Here is a 14,999-nt window from a genome sequence, read left to right as displayed (position 1 = left end):
CATCTTTACCTTTTCAAATAAAAATGTTTTTTTTTCACCAATTTTTTTTCTTGTGGGAAACATTGATTTTTAAATAAAACAAAAGTAAAATGAAAAGCAGAATTTTTCTGAAATACCAAAAGCTCTTTATTGTCAGGGAGGGTGGGATTTTAAACATTTCCCATGAAAAACTTCCCATTTGCACTTTTCAAATAGCTCTGCACAATAGAAAGACTAAAGTACTGAAGATGTGGCTTACTTTGTTTATTAAAAAAAATGCTCTGAGAGTGGGGAAAACATTGGTTTCTTAGATAAGCTGTCTAGAGTCCTACAGTGTGTTAGTGGCAGTCAGGATTAGCACTCAGGCTCCCAGCTAAAGCTAAAGGAAGGAACCATCACAGAACTTAATTTATATGATTTACACTAGCAGGGTCTTGCAGTGAACCTGTGTGTGGGCTGCCTGGATTTGGATGCTTAGGAGTAATTACAGAGAATAAATGTGTACTCCCAGGTGAAATGTACCTTCTATCTGATATGCCGAATAATACTCTTCCTTACCCTCTTTCTTAGCTTAGCCACTATCTCCCCACCTTTCCCATTTCCCATTACCTTCATGGAGGGAAGGGCTGGCAAGCCAAAGTCATCATCACATTGCTTCTGTGCCTTCATGGACCTGGGAAACCCTTTTCTAGGATAGTGCAACGGAGTTGGATTGCTTCTCCCCAATCTTAACATTTTGTGTGGGGCTGCTGGGTGACGGCCAGTCTCTCACTGCTCTCCAAATCTGTTGTCTGCAGGAAAGGTAGGCTGATCATCTGGGATTCAGCAATAAGGACAATGCAGAGTATGTCTATACTGTGAAAAATCAGTACCCTTTTTATAGCATCAGCATACTTGTATAAATACTAATGACAATGTGGCTTAGATATTCTTATCTCAGACCTGCTCTGAACAGGTTACAATTTCTATACCCAACTAGTTTACCTGAGAACTGCAATTAAATAGGCCTCACTGCTAGGAAATGACTGCAAAAATGCTCATCTGTGCTCCTCTCAGTACAAATCCTACCCTTGCTGAGTCTTGGAGAGTCTTGTTGCACTAAGGGAAACTAATGAAATGTTGACCTCACATTTTCTCTCTTACAGTGGTTTTGGTTATGTTCTGGCATCTGGTGTAACACAGGCTGTCGGCCATTGGCACTGGGCATTTAGGGTGAGTCTTTTCTCTCACTGATCCACTCTTTGTAAAATCCCGGCTTTGACTGAACCTGTTTGGCTTTGTGTCACTAGAATGTCAATCCTATATGCAGGGACTTCTCTGATGGTTTTTCAATAAGAATGTTAAAAGGGTTTTTAAAAGATAAAATGCAAGAATGAATGGAAGGGAACATAGTTATCACCAGAGAAGAGAATTGCCGTCCTGGAACATTGCATTAAAGCCCTCCTTTCTTACATGAACTCGCCATTTAATATTTCATCTGAAGAAGTGGGTTGTACCCACAAAAGCCCATGACACCATCTACCTGTTTTGTTCAAGGTGCTGCTAGACTATTGGTTGTTTTTTAAGTTTTTCCAGTTATAGACTAACTTGGCTACCCTCTGTCACTATTTAATGGAACTCTTTCTGGAGAACAAATGGTGTTTTATGGTTCCCCAACTATAACTGTGCTCAAAGCAAGGATGGGTGAACTGCTGAGCCACACTCTAGTCAATTTTTATTTTGGACATTGTATCCTCCTTAATTTCATAGGCACTCCTTAGTTAAAGACTCATGTGAAAGAGCTACAGTGGACTGAAGGGCAGCTGATAGTGAACGTACAGGCCTTTTCAAAAGCACCTAAAAACTAACCTGGTCATCACTGTGGCATAGAATCATGTCATTTTGCAGAGAAATTGTTACAAGATGAACTAGTTTTGTAAAAATACTGCTGGAAACAAACCCTGTTCTTGCATTTAGCCATATTGCCATGATGTTCTGCCCTTGTAGGACAATTCATATCTTGAAAGCACTTATTCTTCACAGGTGAGCTAGGAAGATTTATTGTGGGGCAAAGAGATATGGTATTAGACTTAGGGCTGCACAGAAAATGAGTGATAGCTGGGACTAGAACTTGGGGCTACGTCTAGACTGGCATGAATTTCCGAAAATGCTTTTAACGGAAAAGTTTTCCATTAAAAGCATTTTCGGAAAAGCACGTCTAGATTGGCAGGATGCTTTTCCGCAAAAGCACTTTTTGCAGAAAAGTGTCCGTGGCCAATCTAGACGCGGTTTCACATGCTTTGTGAAATTGTCTTATGGACACAAATATACATAATTTGAAGATGCTTTGGACAAAATGCCTCATATAACCTATCAATTTTAAAGTCACAATCAGCTGGCTCTGTATATCCTATTTTGGTGTATATATCATTCTTGTATGTAAAATTAGAAATGTGGGGCATAGAATGGTTTATGGTTTTAAACGTGCAAATGAAGCCATCAAGGGTGTTTCCTATGCTCTGGCAACCTTAACGACTGAGTGATCAACTTAATGGCCTGTAAAGAGCCTGGTTTTCTCTCTTAAGTTTGAGCAGTGGTTGGTCCTGGAAAGACATGTGACCAGACCAATTTATATTGATATACCAGTTTAACCAGGTGATTTTCCATGGAAAGGAGTGTGTGTATAGATATAACAAAGGATTCCTGCCCAAAAGGATGTCTATTGAAGCTGGAAAGCTCTTTGTTTTTGGCTGGTGTGACATATCCAAAGGAGACGGATCCCAGTTAGAGTAAAAAGATCTTCTCTGACCTGAAGGCTTGCCTGAAACAAGAACAGTTTTAGGGTAAATTTGCAATAAGCTTTGGTATATTAGTATTAGCTATGCGTTTTCTTTTCTTTTAATCCTGTAACTTACTTTGATATGCCTTTGATCACTTGCAACCAGTGATAGGTAGGAAATCCTACTGTTTGTACTTAATAAAATTACTTTTTATTTACTATCAATCCCAGTGTAAATAATTGTTACCTGGGGGGGAACAATCAGTGTGCACCTCCTCCTTTCATTGTTAAAGTGGGCTTATCTGAATGAGCTTTCAAGGTGTGACACTCTCACAGTGAAAGACTTATTTGGGGTTTTGATCCCATTGGGGATCCATTTCCTGGATGTCGTGCCCTTGAACTGCATTTTCCCAGAGTTGAAGAGATTCAGTGTCTGCATTGCTCTTTGGGGGTGGTTATCTCATCTCTGTGCCTTGTCTGGGGGAGAGCAGAAGAACTGGCCTAGCGGGTCAGGGCAGTGAGGAGCCCCAAAGAGCAAGAAGCTGAGTGTCAGTGGCTTTATCACATTGGGAAACAGCCCTACGCGCGGTCTTCTGTGACCCCACCTGTCACACTATGCATGGGGAAGTGAATGATTTTCTAGGTGCAGCAGAGGTGCTGTAGATCCATTATGTGGTGATCTTGTTCAAGCTCCCACTATTGCATTGTGGGGAGCACTCCTCTTATATTTTTGTCTAGGATCATGGGAAAGGGGTAGTGCCTTTGCATAGGAGCATGCATATTGGGAATGTTCTGCGTCTTTTCACTAACATCGTCAAAAGGATTTCTCCCCTGAAGGGAGAGCTAATCGTGTCTAAGTGATGCATACAGCTGGAGCTCCCTCAATTTAAATCTTTAGGAGCAATGTTGTAACTTTCTGTAGCTATTAACTGGCCTTCAGTATCAGAGGAAGGGTGACCATGACCTTACCCCAGTTTTGTCTCTACAGATAACTCCTTGCATGGGTGTTATAGCACTGGTTCTTCTGATTCTGCTGGTCCCTGATCCAACCCAACATGCATCTGAGGGACATGGAGGCTGGAGCATCACTAGTACAACTCAGGGAGCAGATAAAGAGCATGGTGCCCAGAGTACTGCCTGCACGACCTGGCGGGAAGACATCAAATCGCTCAGCAAGAAGTACGTGGCTGTAAAGGCTGTTAATCCAACAGAGCAATTCCACATTCAGAAAGTTGCCATATTCAACACTGCCATATTCCTCTGCATCTATGTGCTGTAGGGCATGTAAAAATCACAGAGATAATTGTTCCGTCTTGTGAATCTATAATGCCTTCTGCAATTAGAGCAAAAGGCCCTCCCTTCCCCTAAGAGCTTCCTGAACAGGGGCCCACTCCAGCAAGTGTTTACTGCTGGGCATATGTTTGTTACAATGTGAGAGAGGGATGTTAGTGTGTACTTGTTTACACAATGAATCGATAAGCCTGGGCTCATCGGTATCAGAGGCAGCAAGGTTGGGGGGGAAAGGTGGGAGCCAGCTTTTTTTTTAAGCTTCCATGGAGCTGCCTGTCCCCTCTCCCTGCTTCCCTCAGAGGTAGCATGCAGAGTGTGGAGGGACAGGTGGGAGGCTATATGTGTGGGGAGCAGGCTTTTAAGCTGGCTGTCCACATGTGCCAGCTCCCACACAGCCGCCTGCCCACCCTGCCACCTTCCAGAGAGATAGCAGTGTGTGTGTGGGGGAGGGGGGGGAGGCTACCGTTGGGAGCAGATGCTTGAGGGGAGCACGAGCTGTCTGCCCCCCTGTGCTTCTGCCTTTGATAGGGAGGCAGCAGTACAGGGAGTGGAGGGCAGGTGGGAGCTGGTACACATGAGAAGCCAACTTTGAAGCCGGCTCGCTGCATGTGCCGGCCCCCAGGGAGCCACCTGCCCCCCATGCTGCTGCTTCTCTATCAGAGGCAGCAGGGGAGGGGCAGGCGAGCACCGGCTCCCACCTGCCCCCATGCATGTAAATATGCTAAAAATTCAGCTGTTACACATTTACAAAAATAAACATTTTTGAACATCCTCAAGGAGGGACTTGAGCAGGGCTACACCTAGCAGTAAATGCTTGCCACTCCTTTTGGGGAATGCCAGGCTCAGGATCTCTTACCACAGAGATCTCTTGCTCAACTCTGAAAAGTTCCTAGAGGAAAACATGGCTGGAATCAGGGGAAAATTAAGAACATGAAATTCCATAACTCTCAGCAGTGCCTTTACCTGTGACCAATGTGCTGTTGAACTTTGTGCCCAAGTGCTCATGTTAATTTCACTTCCTTTTCCTGGTTCTGAATGTGCGTCTCCAAAGGAATGTTGGATCAGCACTTCTCAGGCAGCCTTGTATGTATTGAATAGCCTGCTGCAGGGCCTTCTGACACCAGCCAGCGGCTCTGGCAGGATCAGGACTTAGATTTGTGACTGTATCCTGGGATGACCAGCAACCACTTCAGCTTTGGCAAAAGGCTGGAAAAGCTAGTCGTCTTTATCCCCTAGGTGGCACTCTCAACTTGCATAAAGTTTCTTTCTCCCAGACCTGGCTAACGCTGTAATCTGGCTTCAAATGTATTCCTATCAGCTCCCTTTATTTTAAGGACAAACTCCCTCTTCTGCTTTTTTAGGAACCAGGTTTGATCATATCTTGGCACCTTGGAGGCTGGATACTAGTCCAGAGTCCTTCACTTGGTGACTGGTGTTTTCTTTGCATGCACCTAGCACAGTAATCTCACTTGAGACCCAGATCATGGTTTTGTGGTCTGTAGACAACAGCTGTCTAGGTGAGCCAAAAGGGATCCTGTCTTTATATTTCATTTGATAGCCTCAGGGGAGACCACAAACATTTGTCCTGTTCCAATGCATGCAACACAAAGCTTTTCTCAGCAGTCACACTTCAAACAGTAGTGATGTAACAGCTCTGTGGCCACTCTAGGGTCATGTACTAGTCACATATGTATTTGACCTATTTTCTTCTAGTAACTGATTCACAAAGTATAAGGGACCTACTACCATAAATCAAGGGAGATCTCTTAATGCTAGAGCTATGTGTCTTAGGGAGCTGAGGTACTGGCTTATTGGAGGATTATGACATGTCTTCATAGCACATGTATGTTATAGCAGTGGTTCTCAGCTGGGGATACTCATGCCACTTGGAGTACACAGAGGTCTTCCAAGGGATTCATCAAGTCAACTAGATACTTGCCTAGTTTTACAACAGGTTACGTAGAAAGCATTAGTGAAGCTTATACAAACTAAAGTTTCACGCAGACCAAATGAGAAAGTAAGCAGCTTTTCAGTAGTAGTGTGCTATGACACATTTGTGGTGTTATATCTGATTTCTGTAAGCAATTAGTTTTTAAGTGAGATGAAAATTGGGGTACATAAGACAAATCAGACTCCTGAAAGGGGTACAGTAGTCTGGAAAGGTTGAGAACCATTGTTTTACACTAAGATGTCTTCCTTACCCTCTTGACCTTTCACCCTCAAGCAGACTTTCTGTTAGTCCCACTGGGCCTGTGAAACTGTTAAACAGTTCTAGTTGCTTCCAGTAGAGGCAGCTTGTTACATTGCTTACCCTTCTGCTTGAAAATTTTTCTGGTTACGAAATAATTTATACTTTCATGATACTTTTAGATACAGCAACACTTAACTTCTTAACTCCTTCCTTAACTATTGGACTATTTGAACTGTTATTCTTATTTACATTGGCAAGAGAACAGACTTGAAATCAGCCTGAAGTATGCAGAGCTCTGTGCACTCTGTGCATTTTCACCCACCTTCCAACACTGTCCTTTTTGGTTCAACGCCTACCTGCAGGAAATCTTGGTATTGTGACCTTTCTGCCAGATGGAACCAGCAGCAGCCAAGTGCAGGTTCTCTATGTAGGGGTTCCAACACAGACCTGGCTCGAGCCCCCCACCCCAGTAACTTAGGGAATTCACATACTGCCCCTGAGCACCTCTGAGAGGCAATGCTTTCCCACTTGTAAGCACAGAGTCTGAGTGTAGAAGAGAAACTTGTAATAAAAGGGAGGGAAGTAACTTGGCATTCATTTGGGCAAGCACCACAAACAGGGTTTACCCCAAGTAGGTTGGGCAGTGTCCTTTTCCTTTGCTGTTCTCAAGTCCAGCAATGTCAATGTCCCCTTCACATGCCCAACTCTCCTCTGCATCTCACTCACAGTTGCTGCCCTTGGTTAGTGCAGACCCAGAGTTCAGAGGTACATCTGCAGAGTTCACCTCCCATTCTGGATGAGGGGAGGTAAAGATGCATCTTACTCACTTCGCTGGTCACTTGCTATCCGCTAGCTCACTGCTCTCCACTGCCTCCCTGCTAGCCTCTCATTGCACCTCTCTAGCTGCCCTACTGCTGTTGGTCACCATCTGCTTTAGCTACCTGCTACCATCCATCTCTTGGCTGTGATTTCTGCCCATCTGTCTCAAGGGATTTCAACTCCCAGGGATTTCAGCTCTTAGCAAGCAGAATAGAAGAAACACAACTCCAACACAATTAACATAGGAAAGAGGCTCTTAATGATGCCTATTTAGCTCTGTTCTTTGAACAGTATGGGGAAAAGGTCAAACCAGTTCAGGCAAGGGAGAGTATGTAGCCTCCTGATCAGAATAACCTTCCCTCATCCCCTCTTGCTCTGACAGAGCTCTGAGGCTGCATCTAGACTACATGGCTCCGTCGACCGAGCCATGTAAAATAGTTTATTCGGCATAGTCAAAGAAGTGGGGATTTAAATAATCACCACTTCATTAAAATAAAAATGGCTGCTGCTCTGTGCCGATGATCAGCTGATCCAGCACAGCGCGGCAGTCTAAACGCGGCGCGGTCAACAAAGGGAGCCTTTGTTGACAACTCCGGTATGCTTCCTTTTTCAACTGCGATGCATCTAGACTGCCGCGCTGTGCCGGATCAGCTGATCATCGTCACAGTGCGGTGGCCATTTTTATTTTAATGAAGTGGGGATTATTTAAATCCCCGCTTCTTTGACTATGCCGAATAAACTATTTTACTTGGCTCCGTCGATGGAGCTATGTAGTCTAGACGTAGCCTGAGAGTCGAGCCACTGCTCAGCAAGGTTCCTTCTGTTCACCTTTCCTTTGGAACAGTTTAGCACAGTCCTTCCTGCTTTTGTGTATTTCCACAAAATTACAAACATTGGTAACCATATTTCCTCTATGGCTGCATTGAATACAAACGGAGCTGGTGTTGGGTCACATGTTAAGTTGATTCCAATGAGCAAAATACACTCCATCTACTGAATATGTAACTAATCTAAGCAAAGCAGGAACAAACTATATTTACATAGACACAGCATCTCTCCCTGCTTCCAGCCAGCTGTAAGGGAAGCATTCCTTCATATCCTGTATGAATCTGCAAGAGACGAAAGATGGACTTCAACACTGTGAAAGCTGGTCTGTGTGTCTATAGATTTGATCTTTTCCATAAGCGATCTTCATAATCAATAAGGAAGTTATCCACATTGTTGAAAGCTCTCTGAAGCAATCCATTCATATTGATTACTTAGAACACTAGATACCCAGGCTGGACTTTCCCTTTCTTCCCATGCCCTGTTTGTTTAAACTATTGATCATAGCACTGATAAATATTTCTTTTGGTTTGACAGCCGAAGTTTCATATGGTCCTCGTTGGGCGTGACAGCCATTAGCTTTGTGACTGGAGCCCTGGGACTTTGGATGCCATTGTTCCTTTACAGGGCTCAGCTAGTCCATGACCTTGTACCCCCATGCCTTCAGGAGCCATGCAGTTCTTCCAACAGGTGAGGTGCACTTCATTTTGAAAAGATCAGCTAGGACATAGGAAATGCCTGTATGAACACTCTAGATTTTTCAGTGCTACTGACTATCATGTCTCTTCCTAAAGACAAAGGATGGGATGTGGCTGTGAACACTTATTGAGAAGGCAGATGAGGCATCAGTGCTGATGTATTGCTCCATTTTACCGATGACAAGCTGAGTCAGATAGCTGACTTGCCCAAGGTCACCCAAGGTAGTATGTAATGGAGCCCGGAACTGATGCCGCTGTGCCTTCCTTACAATGGGGATAAAATTCCTCTGTGTAAATTGCTTTATTATGAACTGTGCATATTATGGCTAACGGTACACTTTTTACAAAAGAATCTGCTGAATTAGGGTGCCCTAAAGGATTTCGCCTCATCCCAAATGAGACGGTAACCCAATTAAGAGAAGATGCTGCCTTGCTCCTGAAATGCCTCTCAGATTCCTTGACTTGTCTCGTGTACCATTTGTGAGCTGAATAAAGGCTTTAAATTGGCCACGAGTGAAAGGCCCTGATGATGATTTCTCCCAGATGGAGTTGACTCGTAGTGGAGTAAGGGAAATCCAGGGCCACATGCTAACTCTGTTGAACAGTGCCTAGAAGGTGGTACTACGTCAGCTTGGCGTTAGCTCCCTCCTTACAAAGAAGTATCAGCTCTTGGTCTGCAGAGCATCACTACTTGGATGCCACTGAATCCCTGATGGGTGTCTTAAACAAGCAGCTTCCCTTGCAAGAAATAGAAGTCTAAAGGCCAGGCTTACACACACACATACCATACAGGTGTTCCCTCAAGGACTTTCACAGATTTTACTACACTGAATTAGTTAAATCTATGCAAATTCTGTGTGTGGACAAGTCCTTAATTTGGCTTCTTGGGGAGCATCTCAAATAAACGTATTCTCTTAAAGGGCTTTCTAACAGCATCACATCTATATAGGTATTAGAATACATGGGTTGGAGGGGAGCAGTAATTTAAACATCCTGGTAATGAAAAATTGCTGACTGGAGAAGGGTTTAAGCATGAGGTTCAGATTCAGTGTTTAAGGGAGTTTACTTCTACCTTTGGTGGACAGGGAAAACAACTGATCATTGTCCTCTTATCTGTTATCAGGTTCCCTCCTCAATCTTCTTTTCTCAGGACTAAATATGCCCAGATTTTTTAAAACCTTCCCCCATAGGTCAGATTTTCTAAAGCTTTTATAATTTTATAAAAAATGTGGACATCCTGCTCTTTTGGCATTCCAATCAACTGCCAAAGTGGCAGAATCAGTGTGATGCCAGTGTGAATCAGGCTTGATTCATCTGGCACAGAACCATAATCTTTTACAACAAAATAAGGTAATTCCCACCAATCAATAATTTTTCTGCAGGCAGAGCTCTTCTGAGCAGGAATTTTCTATTACAGATCTTGAAATTCAGATAAAATATCAGGTACCTTCACAAAACAATGCGCGGGGTTAGAAGGAAGAGGGATTTGTTGCTTTGTGTCCCAGCTGGGTGGCAGGAAAGCGAGGCTGTAAATTTTCATCTGACATTCCATTGGATTTGATGTTGTCAGAACACTTTCCTCTTTCAGGGTGGAGGAAGACAATCCTCCTGGACTTTCTGCACTTAGGGTGCGTCTAGACTATAGTCATCTTTCGAAAGAGGAATGTAAATGAAGGAAATCGAAAATGCACATGAAGCGCAGATTTCAAATCTCGCACTTCATTTGCACAATCGCGTCTGATCACTTTTTCGAAAAAGGTTTTTTCGGAAGAAAAAAAAAGCAGTCTAGACGTGGTTCTTTTGAAAAAAAAACCCACAATTCTTTTTTTTTTTTTGAAGGAACTCTTATTCCTGAAAAAATGAGGTTTACGGGTTCTTTCAAAAAAAATTTTTTTTTTGAAAGAAGCGTGTCAAGACTGCTTTTTTCCCCCCGAAAAAACCTTTTTTGAAAAAGTGATTGAACGTGATTATGCAAATGAAGTGTGATATTTGTAAATCTGTGCTTCATTTGCATTTTCAATTTCCTTCTTTTACATTCCTTAGCCTTAGGGCCGGCTCGAGCCATTCCTGCGCCCCGGGCAGCAGGAGCGCAATGCATGCGTGGCTCCACCCCCTGGCGCGCTGCGCACCTTACAGCTGCAATCGGGCGTGTGGCACCCTTACAGCTGCCATGAGGCGCCCCCCATAGGTTGGTGCCCCGGGCAGTGGCCCAGCTAGCCCGGCTTGCCCCCTCCTTAATCCAGCCCTGCGTAGCCTTTCAGGATATTTCAAGGGCTGAGTGATATGCCATGCTTTTCATCCATGTAGAGGGGTTAGAATAAAGTAAAGAAAATCAGTAGAACCCTGATCAAGTCCTGGTGCCTGTGAGATGCAAGAAACTTCAAGGAAGCAGGCCAGAAGGCTCAGAATTCATTGTTTGAGGTATCCTGGACGGTAACAATCAGAATTTCAGTGCACAGGTTTTTTGCATTGGCCAGCACAGGTTTAGGCAGTGAAACTGGCAGGACCTGTCCAAATTACATATTAATAGAGATTCACAGACATCAGAGACCTTCAATGAGAGACCTTTGGGTTACTTTACCTGCAAGTAACTGGAGGAGAAGCATATTTGCCCTTGTGCAGATCTTAGAATTAGAGCTGGGAGAAATCTTTCAGTGGAAACCTGGTCTGGTGGAAAAATGCATATTTGGCAGCACCAAAACATTTTTTTCTGTATTCTTGTTGGTTTGCTGAATTGGTTCCATTGGGGGATGGAGGGAAGCAAATACCATTCTAGAAATCAAAGTCTACATGACTTTTTTAAAAACTGTATTTTTAATTGTGTTTCACAATTGCAATTGTATTTAAAAAGCAAAAATCTTAAAATAGTTGAAATGTAAAAATGTTTTGGTTGTAAAATTAAAATTATTATTTTTGGGGACTGCTAGTGAACTGGAAAATTACTCACACAGCTGTAGTTGAAAGTTTCATATTATTTAGATATCGTTGCTGCAGAAATGAGTGTTCTTCCCCACGTGGCAGAGTCTGACTTAGGCAGGAGAGGGAAGGAAGGAAGCTAAACTTCCCCTTGTATTTTGAGTACCTTTTTCCAAGCTGAGGGTGTGGATGCATGGTTTTATTGTTTTGCTTACTGTGACTGTGTCAGGCCAAAGGGCTACAGGAGATCAGTCCTACTGGAGACAGAGAGGTTTCACTGCAGACTCTGCAGCTGGCTCACACAGAGTCAGTGGGTAACCTGCGGTAGGGGAGGCTGGAAGGGGCCTACCATGGACAGGGGTGACTCCAGCTGGCCAACAGGAGCAACCCCTGTCTGCGGCGGAGCACTCTCAGGCTATGTCTACACTCGTGGCTTCTTGAGTGAGAAATATGCAAATGAGGCTAAGCATGGAATATCACCAAGCCTCATTTGCATACCTAATGAGCCACCATTTTTGGAAAAGAGGCTCTTGCACCAGAAGGAGCTGTCTACACTGCCTCTTGCACAAGAAAAACCATCTTGCGCAATGCCATTATTCCTGAAAATAATCAGCGTAGCGACATCGCACAAGAGGGTTTTTCTTGCCCAAGAAGGGGCAGTGTAGACAGCTCCTTCTGGTGCAAGAGCCACTTTTGCAAAAATGGTGGCTCATTAGGTATGCAAATGATGCTTGGCGATATTCCATGTTTAGCCTCATTTGCATATTTCTCGCGCAAGAAGCCACGAGTGTAGACATAGCCTCAGGGCGGGTGGGGAGCTGCTCCAGCCCCTACCCATTAACTCGAACTAGTAAGCCTCACCCACTGAGGATGAGGCTTAGTGGTTAGCTCATTAATCATTTACATCCCTAGTGATAAGGCACACATGAACGCTGCCCATTCGAGTTAGCTGTCAATTATTGCTTCACCTTTTTAGTGTAGAATTAGTAACTAATTTCCTCCTAATCATCCAGGAGAAATGGTAAGAGCCAGTGTGCTGCAGTTTGGCATCACAAACAAATTCAGATCTCCCAGCCTTAGAGCTAGGGAGCACCAAGAAAGGGCACAACTTCTTAAGGGCACGCCTATTCTACAATTAGACCCCCATAGCTGGCCTGTGCCAGCTGACTCAGGCTCGGGCTGCTGAATTGTGGTGTGGTTGTTTGAGCTTGGGTTGCAGCCCAGCCTCTCAGCGTCCTAGAGTCCAGGCCCCAGAATGATCCTGAACATCTACACCACAATTAAACAGCTCCATGAGCCCGAGGCAGCTGGCATAAGCCAGCCAGGGGTGTCTCATTGCAGAATAGATATAGCCTCTTCTGTTAGGAACGCTGCATTTCTGTCTCTACTTCATTCATGAGGGCTATGATAGATTAAACACTCAGGGACACCAGAATCTTCTTTATCATAGGAAGTTTATTTTCATCATCAGACTCTCATCTGGGACAGTCAAGTCAAGTCTTGTGAGCAATTAGGCAAGAAGGCCAATGGGCTGTTCCTCAGAGGAGCACTTCAGCTTTCCTGGGCACATGAAAGGAAACTGAGTGACATTTGAAATTCTACATGGTGAAGTTCCAGCTGGATAACTCTTCAGTCTGCCCCAGGCTGTCATGTAACTAGGCTTGGTGTATCCAGCGATGAGAGAAATGTCCCATGCGAGCCAGATTAATTTGATGGTTATGATGAGTTCTAGCAGTGTGATCCCATAGGATGGAATCTTTTCCATGGGAGCAGCCTGTGATGCGAAGCTACCCCATCTGCACTGCGGGTGGGGAGTAGCTCAGTTCATAGGTATGGCCAAGACAGCTAGAAATGCCTCTGAATCTGTGGCTCTCTAAGGCAATTCCTATTAACAGAACACCCAGGGGGTCGTTAATCTCCCTTCCTCTGGAACAGGTGATAATACCTGCTCTATGCACGGGCACATCACTGCTTTGGTGGACAGGACATCAATAGCAGAGGAACAAGGTCCAATTTATCAGATGCTGAGGCATGTCTTTAGTCTTGAAAGACTTGGATAAAATGGAGCCCAGATTTGATTTCTCCATTGAAATCTTTCTAGGCTTTGTGCAGTAAACACCTTGAAAAGGGTGGGGAGAGAAAAGAAGCTTGTAACATTTCTCAGAGACATACAAGAGAAGTGGAGGTCACAGATGAATGATAGGCACTTGGACAGATTCTTTTCTCTTAATGTGCTTTCGTTTCCCTACTCATCACATCCTTTTGCTTTACTGCCAGCCTAATATTTGGAGCAATTACCATCGTGACAGGAGTTGTTGGTGTCATCACCGGGGGAGTAATTGCAAAGAGATATAAGAAGATAAACCCTAAGGCTGACCCTCTGATCTGTGCTGTAGGCATGCTGTCCTTCGCCCCATGTCTCTATCTGTCTATCATGCTGGCCTCACAAAGCATCCATGCTGCTTATGTAAGTATCGATAAAGTGTGTAGCTCTGACAAATGGTTTTGTAAGATAGCACGGATGGGTTTCAGGGTGCAGGTCTCAGAATGGTCTAGTTGAAGGAATTTAATTAACAGCTTGCAATGACTCATGTTATGCCACAATGTAGCCCACAGGCCAAGTGCTGCGCAGGGGGCTATAACTCCATTGGTGGTTGTAGTCTTGACTTCAGAGGTGCAACCTAGGGAATACATCCCATTGTGCAGAGTTCCCCTTTAATCTGAACAGTCAGAACATGTATGGAAAAGGGGATGTTGCAGATTGGGACTTGTAACCTCCATGCACTGCATCTTTGTACTGAAGAGAATGGTAAGTTTAGTCAACCTATGATGCCTTCTTGCTAAAAGTCTACAATGCATCTTTAGCTGTGCATGGTTTGATTGCCTCTGGTTCCATAGGTATTTTTAGGCACAAAGTCCTAAACTTGGTGTTTAATTAAATCAACCTGTCATGTATAGTACTATTTCTCTTCTCTCCTAGAATGCTTAAAATTACAATGCGCTTGGCACTGTGCAATAAACAGAGTTCCTGTTAAAGAATTTAGTCAGTAAGTTGGGTGCCCAAAATCACTAGTTGCTTTTCTTAGACCCGTGTAGATGTGTAAATAGCTTAAATCCTTCTGTCAGCGAAGAGGAATGCTGAAACCTAGCAAGAGAGATCAGTAGCAGCAGGAATTCCCTAAGAAGATGAACTGAATGCAAGCCTTAGTTTAGAAATAATTCATTAAGAGTTATGAAAGAACTCCAAATCCCCTCCAATGACTCTAGATCCACCATTACCAGAATTAACATAAATAATAGGATCCATGTAAAGTTAATTACAGTAATCAACACTTCACTGCAAAAATGGTGCTATCACAGGGTTTTTCTCTTCTAAAAATAGCTTTTGTTCAAAAAGGTTTTCCATTTACCTCTTCAGCAGTCTAAAATTCCAGTGAAAGACCCCCTAACACTTAAAGGAGGAAACAGATGAAATTTTCATGCACACAGAGCAAAATGTGGACTTGACTTTTTTTTTAAAGGT

The 14,999-nt window shown here is 43.7% G+C and overlaps 1 protein-coding gene across 4 annotated transcripts in view; it reads left to right on the top strand.

Moving 5' to 3' along the window:
- Positions 1 to 14,999, top strand: part of SPNS3 (SPNS lysolipid transporter 3, sphingosine-1-phosphate (putative)) — a 112,674-nt gene that overhangs the window by 10,562 nt on the left and 87,113 nt on the right. For all 4 annotated transcript variants that reach the window (XR_012896993.1, XR_012896992.1, XM_075904315.1 and 1 more), the window contains exons 5-8: positions 1,125 to 1,191; positions 3,726 to 3,916; positions 8,400 to 8,552; positions 13,754 to 13,943. Coding sequence is in view for 2 of the 4 variants with exons in the window: in XM_075904315.1 (XP_075760430.1) it covers positions 1,125 to 1,191; positions 3,726 to 3,916; positions 8,400 to 8,552; positions 13,754 to 13,943 (601 nt within the window). In the remaining 2 variants the exon portion in view is untranslated. The remainder of the gene's footprint in view (positions 1 to 1,124; positions 1,192 to 3,725; positions 3,917 to 8,399; positions 8,553 to 13,753; positions 13,944 to 14,999) is intronic.

Source organism: Pelodiscus sinensis, chromosome 21, assembly GCF_049634645.1.
Source record: "Pelodiscus sinensis isolate JC-2024 chromosome 21, ASM4963464v1, whole genome shotgun sequence".
NCBI lineage: Eukaryota > Metazoa > Chordata > Testudines > Trionychidae > Pelodiscus > Pelodiscus sinensis.
Note: the sequence above shows the minus strand (reverse complement) of the source record. Positions and strands in the feature narration are given on the sequence as shown.